At 38.1% G+C, this 11,869-nt stretch overlaps 1 protein-coding gene across 1 annotated transcript; it reads right to left on the bottom strand.

Annotated features, from left to right (window-relative positions):
- Positions 1 to 6,999: 6,999 nt before the first annotated feature.
- On the bottom strand, positions 7,000 to 8,052 carry LOC149150514 (uncharacterized). The gene has a single exon (XM_089442837.1). It carries the CDS (start codon positions 8,050 to 8,052, stop codon positions 7,000 to 7,002), a length of 1,053 nt encoding a protein of 350 aa, XP_089298963.1.
- Positions 8,053 to 11,869: the final 3,817 nt, after the last annotated feature.

The raw sequence follows: 11,869 nt of genomic DNA on the forward strand, positions 1-11,869 counted from the left end.
TAGCCGCCGACATGTGACTGAGGTTTGCGGTTAACCTAAACAGTCTGGAAGACTGCCAGTGGAAAGGGGCTAGCCCCGGGGGCCAACCCCTGGGCTTATGGAGGAATATGTGACTAGGGGTGTGCGAAACTTCGGGCGATGTAGTGGCCAACTTATTGGTCCTACAATTTCGCCCGCCAAGCAGGAATAGTGCTAGGTTTAACTGGCAATTTCCACATTTGGGGCACTCGAATTAGGTTTTGGCTGAATAGAATAATGGTTAGCTACAAAAACTTGGGAAAAGGAGGGAGTAGGCATAACTTCCTCAGTTTTTGCTCTTTTTAGGAGAAGGAAGAGGCTAAACAGACATTTTTGGATCTTCTGAAGCCAACGAAATAGGTTTAAAAGCCATGGGAGCACTTCTGAAGAGACATTTTGCAGGTTTGAGTCTATGGGTGCTAGGATCAACTAGTGGGTTGAATAAGGTTTTGAAGGATTTTGACAATAGAGAGGACCTTGTAGGGGTTTTCTAGCCTTTATATATTTTTTGTAGCAGCTGATACATCTATGGTGTAGCTCATGTTTCTCTTTTCTCATTATGTCTTTGAGGAAAGTTCTCTTTTATTACTTCAAGTGAATTGTTGTCCTTGTTATGCTCATTGTTAGATGGAGTATGGGGTCTTGATTTGAGAAACCTTTCCTTGCTACTTGTTTCATGACTGACTCTAGGTTGTCATGTTTTTAGAGTGAGAGTTCTTTACAAAAGGATGTTTCCTTGCAGGGGAAACTAGCCACTCTTTTGGTCAGCACACTTTATGTACTCTTTATCATTGAAGTATTTTGAGCTTAATGAGATTGGGTCAAGCCATTGGAAGCTGGACCAAGGAGATGTATCCTAGGAGGGGTGAAATCCTTTATCAATTGTTGAGTGTATCACTGTTATGTTGTTGTTGAGTGCTTTTTTAAATTCATGTTTAAAGTTCATGAATTACATACAAAGACATAAAAACTCATGTAAAACTTGCAATTTTACCTCATAATTCTCTAGCACTTTGTTTACTATTCTGAATTGGAATTTAGCACAACAAACACTAAATTTCTCATTCAGATCAAGTTTGGTATCAGAGCTTTTGATTTTATTTTTTCAAGGAGGATTTAATTGTTTGCAAGTGAATGTGAAGCTTACAAGTTTGAAGCTCAAAATAGGAGAAGGTTTGGAAAAGAGAGCAAGATTGCCACAATCTCCACCACTAGTTCTACCTCAAATTGTATTTGAAGCTTCAGTAAGGACGGGCATAAATTAAAAGAATAATAGTCTCCAAGATTTGGAGGAAATTATTGCATTTCTCCAACAAGAGAAAATGGAGCTCAAAATAGTACTTGAAGATGTTGAGGAAGAGAAGCAAAAGATGCACCTCATGTTGCTGAATGTTGTGGAGGAACAAACTGATGAATGTTGTTCTACCAGAGCAACAAAGAGTCCCTCCAATACTAAGTAATCTTGTGGACATGGAAAGAATGCAAACTATGGCTCTTGTCAAATGGAGGACGCCTCCTATGTACCAGGGACACAAGGAGGTTTCCTTGAAGCATCCTCCACTGCTTCATCTAGGACAGAGAAGAAGGAGGAATTGTTGGATGAGTACCCACAAGAGGCTAGTGTAGAAAGCTCCTTAGAGAAGGAAGATGGCCAAGTCTACACCTTTTATCCACATGATGATGAGGATGAGGTTCTATCAGCACCAAAGTTCAAGGAGCTGAAAGAAGAAAGACCAAGAGTCCAAGAAGACACCTCAAGAATTAGGAAAGAGTTTAAGATAATCTTTGTCCCTCAATCGAAATATGAGGAAAATGGTAAGAATTTACATGCAGTTTCTTTCATGAAATTTTTTGATTTAAGCTCTTTTTCAGCCTTTGAGAAGCATAGCAAAGGCATAGGATCAACGCTCTTGTCCAAGATGGGTTAGAAGGGAGGAGGCCTTGGAGTGAACAATCAGGGCATTATCCATCCATTTGAGGCAAATGACAGACCTCACTATGAAGGTTTGGGCTATGCTGAAAAGGAAGAATGGTCTTCCAACGATAACTCTTGGACATCTTGTTCTTTTTGTCATAAGAGAGGACCTGACGAGGGAAATTGTTGGGATTTTCATCCAGAATTGGAACTAGCTTGGTTTCTAAAGCAAAAGGAGGACATGAAATGCAAGACTTCTCCAAAGAGAGATGAGAAAGTTGAAGAATATACCAAGACAAGTTCTTCTCGCTGTTCAACCATATAAAGGACAACCATAAGAGGTATAAGCATCTTGATTATTCAAAGGCTTTTGATGATTACAAACAACAAGATGATTTGAATAACATGTTGTGGAATGTTTTTCCTTGCACCTTTTGTCATGCACCTAACCATTGTGTAGCTAAGTTCCACAAAAGGAAAGAATTAGTCAATAAGATGAATATGTCAATTTGAATTGACACCAAGAAGGGAAATTCTCATCCAAGTTTAAAGACGTGTGCCAAGAAAATCTCATAAATTTTTTTGCAGTCATTGCAACATAAGTGGCCATTGGATTGAAAAGTGTTGGAAGTTGCATCCAAATCTTCATCCAAATAAGGAAAAATAAGTAATGGAATCACCTAAGAAGGAGAAAGTAGAGGAATGTGCATGGCACACCATATTTATTTCAGAAGCAGTTCTAGAAGGAAGTGAAGTGAAGAAAGAAAATTCCCTAGCATGGTTAGGTAAGAAATGGTTGGACTATTTGTCTAATTAAAGACTGCATTAATCTTTGTATTTCACTTGTTTCATGCCCCCACAGTTGGGCATTTTTTAAAAGTGATGTTTGTGAATAAATCACTTATATGCAACAATAATTTCTTGGGCATTGTTATGTTATTTTGGCTTGATGATGAGTCAATTTGTATGGGAATATGGGAGTCAAATTTATTCCATATTGTAAGATGCATTTCCATTTGTGGACATTTTGGTGAGCATACTAAAATTTGGGATGTGTAGTTGCAATACATTAAGTATGTTACAAATGTGTCAAGCACTCATTTATACAAAGTACTTCCATTTGAAGCTTGTTTGGGTTATTTTCCCAAGTCTTTTTGGATTTTATCTTTGGTAAAGATTTTGCAGAAGATCGCCATTGGATTTAATTCTTGGGAAGGATTTTTCTATTTATGGCCATAACGACATATACAAAGCCAAGAATTCCATTGAGGATTTATCTCCTGAGTACCTTGAAGAACTATAACAAGACACCATTCTTGATAGTAGAACAAGGACTTCAAAACAAGGGAGTATGGACTACCTTTGTTTGAGCATCAAAGAAACAATCCCAGCAAGGTCAAATGGATTGAGATTGGAAAGTTGAGGAAATTATAGCCCCATTTGCTGAAAAACTAAAAGTGATATTTTGGGGTCCAAAAGCTCATAGTGGGAAGGAATGATCTGGAGCTCAAAAATTAATTTTACATATTATTTAATATTTGGTAACATGAGCATTTATTTTTGGGTGATATTACTCATTAATTATAAAGATATGTCATTTTGATTAATTTTTAAATAAATTTAAATTTATAAATATTTTTGTATCTAATTTTAAAATAGGTTTATAGAAAAAATTCATTAGAAAAAATGATATCTAATAACATTATTTTTTGGAATGAATTTAAGACTATTTTAGATAGAATAGTGTAAATATAAATTAGAAAGTAAAAGTGATCTAGTCATTATACTTAAGAAGTTTAATATATTATCAATACATTTCTTTTTCCAATATTTCATATTAATAATTCTAGTTAAGTCTTTTAATTTTATTTAGCTACATAAGTCAATGATTCTATTTAGACTTCTCTTCCATACATTATTTCACGTGGATTCTTCTTTTACGCAAATTTAAGATTTACAAAGTCCAAAATTTCTATAACATCAATTTTCTAAATGCCAATCTATCTCTCACAACTAACTTCTTCACGTTGCTTCAACTAACTCCCTCTAACTTAAAATCCAACTCAATTTTTATATTGCATCAATAAATTTATTATTATTATTTATCATTATTAATTACTTTTTACATGAGAGGCAGGTACTAAGTAGCAACAATACATATTACACTTGTTAAATATTTTGATTTAGTAAAATAAAATAAAATATATAGTTATAATTGATAATTAATATTTAAAAAAAATTATAATTATAATTATAAAATAATAATTATAATTATAATTAATAATTAAACCGGCCTAGTCAGAGTGGGTAACTCATTTGGTGATCCAAATAATGTGATTCATGAGAAAATTAAAGAGATCCAAGGTTCAAATCCCTTGGATTGTGACCTGATTTACGGAGAGGAGGACAAGTCTTAGCTCCTAGAGGTTAATCGATCATATCTTGAATCTACCAAGAGAGAGGAAGACAAGTAGTAGCTCCTAGAGGTTAATCTACCAAGTGCCAAGAGGCACCAAATCTCTTAAGGTGCAAACCTCTTTTAGAATGAAAAGAGATTTCATCCCTCATAATTATACACAATACACAGATCAAGGGTTAAGATTTATCTCCAAGTTAGTTTTACTCTAATTAATTTATCTCAAATTAATTAATTAAAAAAATGTCATATCAACATGTGTCATATTGGGTATGTAATATTGATAAGCCATAGTATTGGTCCATGGTATTGTAACAAAAGATATTTACAATTTAAGAATTCTCATAGCAAAGTGGGGATGAATCTCGATGATTAAAATATTGTTTAACTCATATAGTACTTCTTTGTAGTATAAATAATAATAATAATTTAAATTAAAGTTATAATTTTAATATTTTTTATGATTTTTTTTAATATAGGCAATATGAAATGTATTTTAAGAGTTTTGATGTTTATTATTTTATTTTTTTGTGAATGAAGCATTTCTAATTCATATGAAGAAGAGTACAACATGAGAAACTTGGTACTAGTCTACTTGTGGCCTCGTTCCTATCAGTCTTGCTGTCTAGAAGATAATGACAAAAACACATTGACAATAATTGCAGTACACATAGAGACCATATGCAGATTTCCCAAAAAAAGACAAAAAACCCCCAAAACCAAAATAGATCCAATATTCATCATAAATCAATAAGATTACCTAGCTCTTGGAATGTTTCGTCCATTTCTTGGAGATGGAGGGGGGTGAAGTCCATCATCAATGTGTGCTTCCATATATGCCAATATTCCCTCCAATCCATCCACCCTCACCTGGATCCTTCTCTGTCCCCAATGCAAGGATACTAGTCTATCCATCATGTGTCATTGGTTATGCTAAAGGTCATTCATGAAAGCAATGATTTCATTCCAATCATCATGTCGATCACTTGTGAGTTGCTCCAAGATGGTGGTGACTTCTTGAATTTGGTTTTCCAGTGAATTAAATGGAGGTGGAAAATCAATTCCACCAGGGGACGAAGGTGGCTATTGATCTACTTCCTCCTTAAAGTCTTGAATCTTTGCCCAAAGGTCTGCTCCATGGCCACAAGGCCCTATGCCTCTATGAGCATGGCCTCACTGGCGTTGCATGGGTCGTGGAAAGTCCACTAAAGACCATCAATCCCACGCCCTATGCTTAGAGAAACCGATACCCACCCTTCCAAGACAAGGAGACCAAGAAGAGTTATAGAACTACATGCTGGAATGGATTTGACATACTGTCACTTCTGACACTAACCAAAACCAGAACCATAAATGGTTCTCAGTCCCAACATAGAGAGGAGGAACCCCATAAACAACACCATTACCTCCCCAATTGACCGTGAGTAATGAACACACGATAGAGACCAGGAGGGGCTTACCCCCAACAAACATAAACTCATCCACAACTTCCCGAGGCAAAATAACCATTCCACCATACAAATTAACAGCCCAAACAAGGGAAAAAATATGAACAAACCCAAAGGCTATGGGGGAGAAGTTAACTAGTGAGCTTGGAAATGAAATGGTCGCACATAGAGTCACCATAACTATCAACTCCAACTATTAAGTGCTTCTCCCCAATTCCCTTCTACTAGGTGTCTGTGTGACCACCACAAACTCGGGTCCTAAGTCATTCTATGCGGAGCTACTACCACGACAAGGGATGAAACTATTACAGGTTGGGGAGCCAGGGATGACAAGGATAATGAGCCACCCTACACTCCAACATAGACGTTTCCTACAAGTTTTCCTCTGCCCATTACCACGCAAATCCAATGTCTGTCCAAAAGATTCCACATATCACATATACCACAACACCCTTCAAGAACCATCAGTTCTCATGGATTGCCTCAAATATGTTAAACACACTTCATGTCATCCCATATTGCATATATTGAGGTTAAATACCCTCCATGTCTTTTACTTAGCACCAAAATCACACTATAAAAAAAATGTTTATTACATATTAATGCTTATAAATATTTTAATTTATATCACTACACTAGTTATTAATTCCTATCAACATTTACGAACCATACCAATCATTTAATTGATATAATTACTAATTTATATTTTACCATTTCTAATTTCGTTTTTATATTAATAATATGGGAGAAGAAAGCGTCTCTTACCTATTGAAGATCGTGTATTATGTGCCCGATTATCTTTGATTGCATTGGTTTTCCCGTTAGACTTTTGAGATAATCGTAATTCGTACGTCTCAGTTTCTCACGCCGCCTCCTACATTTTCAATCTCTTACATTTTCAACTCTCGTGTTTAGACTTCTTACTTTCCAACTCTCGTGTTTACACTTTTTAGATAGTTTTTTTTTCAGAGTGAAAATCATCATATTTTATATTAAGGAAATATAAAGCAGATACATAAGAGCCAAAAGCATGTCGGCAGGCAGATGGCCGGCAGTTCTGAGCATTCAGTAGATATTAGCAGGCCTGGAGCCTAGATAAGTCCATGAGAAAACCCAATATGACAAAACATATCCTGAAAAAACCGAAGATATAAGCAAAGGCCAAGCAAAACCATTTGCTGAACATCATGAAAAGAAAAACATCATTGACATGCTGGATTGAGCATCGCAGATATGTAAATGAGAGAAGAGAGAATGGGATCCTTGGAGTCCTGGAAAATGCAGGCGTTCCTCCACTTCCAGAGACACCAACAGGTAATGATGAATAAAGATCGTAAATCTGGGCTTTGAGCTGACCACCATTTGAATCCCTCCTGCACAGAAGCAAAAACCTGCTGAGCAAAACCATGAGATAATGAAAGTTCATACCAGATTTGGGCCGATGCTGGGCACTGGAAAAACATGTGGGCATTCGTTTCCGGCGCTTGACGACACATAACACATCTGCTTGGGCCCGACCATCCCTTTCGCTGAAGGACCTCCCATGAGAGGTTTCTATTAGAAAAAAGCAGCCAAGAGAATAAAATTGCCTTAAGCGGGCAATGAGCTTTCCAAAATTTGTAAGGGAAGATTGGAGATGGCCGCAGCTGTTGATAAGTCGAGGCAGCACCATATAAATCTTGTACACGTACTGGCTGTGTTGAATTCGGCTTGGACCAAATCAGTTCATCAGTATCACCTGTCTGAATGATGCCTTTGTCTACAAAGAACTTTTTCGCCAGTTCCCAAGACTGTTGCAGCAAAGGAGGTAGACCAAGATCCTCAGCACCCTTCCAGATCGGCGAGGAGGATGACCATGACAGAATCAATTTGTCCCAAGTGAACAAACCCCGAGTGTGTAGAAATGATATCAAATCAGGGGAGAGCTTTTTTTCCAGACCATAAACAGTTGCATCTACGCCTATAATGATATTGGAGCCGGAGGAAAAGCGCCACTTGAGAAAATCGAAGAAGAGGTCCTGTACCTTTTTGAATCCCAGCCAAATAGCGGATCCTCTCTTTGAACCAAGAATCTTATTCCTGTACCAATAAACCAAAGGCCTGCCTTTCAAGTATTTTTGATTGATGATGGCACTCCATATGCCGTTACCAAAGACGCCCCTGTGAAGAGAATTGCAGAGAAGTGCCCTGCCAAAAGAGCGCATATGAAGAAGACCCCAACCGCCTGACCGTTTGGGCCTGGATATGATATCCATCTTTGCCAGGTGGATATTGGAATGATGAGAACGCCCTCCCCAAAGAAAATTTGTTGATAAAGAGACCATTTTCCTTACAATAGCAGCAGGCAAATAAAAGAGATGAGCCCAATAGACCGCAAGCTGGGAAAGAACGGATTGAACGAGAATTAATCTGCCTCCAAGGGATAAAAATCACATCTCCCATCTTGAAATCTTCCTGTAAAAACGGTCGATCATCCATGCCCAATCCTGATTTCGGTATGCCTTTGGCTTAAGGAAAAAGCCTAGGTATTTGAATCTGTCATTGATTGATGCCATATTCACACCAAATAGATCAACAATCCATTGCGCAAGTTCCAGATTTGAGCCACTATGATATAAAGTGGATTTGGCTCTGTTAATTACCAAGCCCGTTGCAGATTGGAATTTTCATTTGCTCGCTCTAGCCGACTCTAAAATTGTTGCAGTTGAAAGGTGAGAAGTTTCCTTGCCTCGCTGTATCATTGAACACAAAGGACTCGCGATTTTAAGGATAAGGGAGATGAATATTGAAGTCAAACATTCATTAATGACCACTCTCAAATATTGTACACGTCAGAGATGTCGATGTCAATGATACAATGCCCATAAATTTATTGGCAAAGTGATTTCTCACTTGTAATGACTAAGATATTGTTGGAATTTCTATATCATAGCTGAAATCAATAATTGATTCCATTTTGTATGGTCATCTTTAATTCATCTAGAAAACTCTGAACAACAAAATCAACGATTGATTTTTTAAGTTTACAGCTGGACCCTGACCCAACATCAAAGTCCATTATTAAGTTTACAGTTGGACTTAAGTGACCTAACATCATCCTCTTAGGTGGGCCTTCCATATTAAATGAATGTTAGCATCTCACGTTGAATAACTGGTGAGAGACTTCAAGTCGGATAGACATTTCTTTTTGTTAATGTTGGCTGGTTTTCTTATATTCACAATCTGCCGGCTCGTTTTGTTTCATGTTTCTTTTTTTAATCCATACTCTATTCTATTCTACTCTAATTTCATCTGCTACGCTGCTCTGATCTCACCTACTGTTGGTACAAGCAATGGATATTGTAACGGGAACCGTAGGTAACACTATTAGCAACGTTATTATTGTTCCAATCATCCAACAGATAGACGATCTAATTCACTTAGATGGCAACCGTGAGCTTCTGGAAGAGCAGTTAAATCGTATGAAGGGCCTCTTGCTTGACATCAATTCTCAATTTCAAGATCAGTAGAGGGAGGCACCGGATTCTCTGAAGAACTGTTTGCTAAGGATGCAGCGCAAAGTTGGAGAGGCCAGAGACTTGATCCATCATTCACAACGCCCGTGTCTACAACAGTGTATTGAATCACTCGTGTGCAAGCCCAATGTCTTTAAGCAAATCCGAGAGTGGAACACAACTATCCTTGAGCTCCATAATCAGCTTAGAACCGACTTTTCCGTGTTTTGCAGTGCTCAGCAGATTGCATCTTCTACACAACAACAGCCAGGCCTACTACTTCAGGATGAACCCAACACCGGATTGGTCGGATTGGAAATCAAATCTGCCGAGGCACGGCTACAGAGATGGATTTTAGAAGCTCCCCATGTTCAAATTATTGGTGTATATGGTATGGGTGGTGTGGGAAAAACAACATTGCTGAAAAAAGTCTACAACACCTGCAAGGTTAGTTATGTTTTCGATCATGTAATTTGGATTACAATCGCTCAGTTCCCAATTCTGCAGATGCAAAATTATATTGCTTCTGCAATTCATTTAGATCTCGTCAACTGCTCTGCTGACATGGTAAAGATGAAGCTGTGTGCATATATGAAGACCAAGAAATTCTTTTTGGTCTTAGAAGACATGTGGGGGGCACTCTATCTGAAAGAATTGGGTGTGGAATTTGGGAAGAATAAAGGAAGCAAAGTCGTCTTCACAACTCGAAATAAAGATCCAATTCGAGAAATGAATGCAAAAGAGTTCATGGAAATACAACCCCTATGAAGCGAGGAGGCGTGGGAGTTGTTTTTGAAAGTAGCTTTTGAAGATGGCCATGTTCCAGAGGATATAGAAAATACAGCACGACAGGTGGCCGAGGAGTGTGAAGGGTTGCCATTGTTAAACACACATGGGCAACAAGAGAGATATGAAAGATAAAACATGCAGTACATTTTTTATTAACAGCTGATATACATTTATAGTACATTGTTGTGACCGTTGGGTTTCACATCCCAAGGTCTCTTGGACTACTTAGTCTATTCAGCTTCCACACTAACCCATTTAGGATTAAGTGTCCAACATTCCCCCCCTTAATCCGAAGGATTATGTATGAGTCCAAGAAGAGAGCTGTAATACAAAATGTGCAAAAAATGCATGGCAGCACTAGGCTGAATGTGCTCTATGAAATGTTGGTATAAAGGGCGGTGGTTTAAGGATGACCACCAACACTGGAATGCTTAGTGCAGTTCCCGGAACTCTTCCAAAACTGGCAAGAAACTGAAGTTTTCTGCTAGAGGAGGTGATCCTATTGTTTTAAAGAGGGAAACCTGCAACCATAAAAGGGAGGTCTCACCCCAGGTGATCCTATTGTTTTAAAGAGGGAAACCTTCAACCATAAAAGGGAGGTCTCACCCCGCATAAAAGGTAAAACTTCAACCTGAAAAGGGAAGTCTCAACTTGTGATGGTTTAAGGATGACCAACAACTCTGGAATGCTTAATGCAATTCCTGGAACTCTTCCAAAACTGGCAAGAAGCTGGAGTCTTCTGCTAGAGGAAGTGTTCTCAATTTTGTTCCTAGAATTCTTCCAAAACTGGCAAGAAGCTGAAGTCTTCTGCTAGAGGAAGTGTCCCAGATTGCCAACTGAAGGCATGTTCACGGGCATCTTTGTTGCTGGCTACAACTTTGAAACTGGTGTGGCAGGTTGTGGCTCAGGCTCGCTTGATGTGGCTTTGAAGCTTGTAGATGACCATCATTTCCCCCCTGTCAGATACAAGGTGAGATGATGGAGAAAATTCAACTGCAAGACTGTTCAATACTCTGGAACAAGTTCTGACATGTGTTTGGAATATCTTCTTGGCTGTTGATGCCCATTGCCAAGAAGCGATCCATCCAAGATGAATCTTTGTTCTTGCAGGACGTTTGTTTCTAAAGCATCTGTGTGAAGAATGACTGGTTTTATGACAGTGCTTACATGGATGAAGATCAAAACAGTGATCTTTCAGATGGCCAACTCGGTTACAGTGTTGGCATTTTACAATCTGTGGTTGTTGTTGTTGCTGTGGAAGAGGAGTAGAATCTAGAACAGTTGGAGGTGAACTGTCATGAGGAGCAGGTGAACTATCATGAATGAATCCAACACTCTGAAACTGAATGGGCTTTGAGTAGTCTGGAATATGAAAGGACAAGTCCTTGTCATATCCAAGACTAGTTCTGTGCTTGTTGTGGACAAGCTATTCCCAAGGTCTGATGATGGGCTTGGGAAGTGCAGACTGAGTTTCAGCATCTGTGTGTACAACTGCTGCTTTATCTAAATGCACTGTAACATTATTGTCTCACTGTTTATGGGAGTCTGTTTCAATTTTCTGAACAGAAACAGGTTCAGAATGATGACTCCACTGCTGTAATTCTTCCTGCTGTAGTTGAGATTCAAGCTGCAAAAATTCAATCTTATCTTGTGCATTTTGCAAACAAATTTTAATATCAGAAAGTGTATCGGACCTAATTTTTACCATTCCATCAACAGTGGAATGAATTAGGATATTTAACAACTCTAATGTAACATCGATTCTAGCCATTGTCTCAACAAAGAAATG

Source organism: Pinus tabuliformis, chromosome 9 (assembly GCF_031772625.1).
Source record: "Pinus tabuliformis cultivar Carrire ecotype Pingquan chromosome 9, CPIR1, whole genome shotgun sequence".
NCBI lineage: Eukaryota > Viridiplantae > Streptophyta > Pinopsida > Pinales > Pinaceae > Pinus > Pinus tabuliformis.

Coding starts and splice junctions, on each gene's coding strand:
- LOC149150514 (XM_089442837.1), bottom strand. CDS start 8,052: ATGGATATCATATCCAGGCCCAAACGGTCAGGCGGTTGGGGTCTTCTT.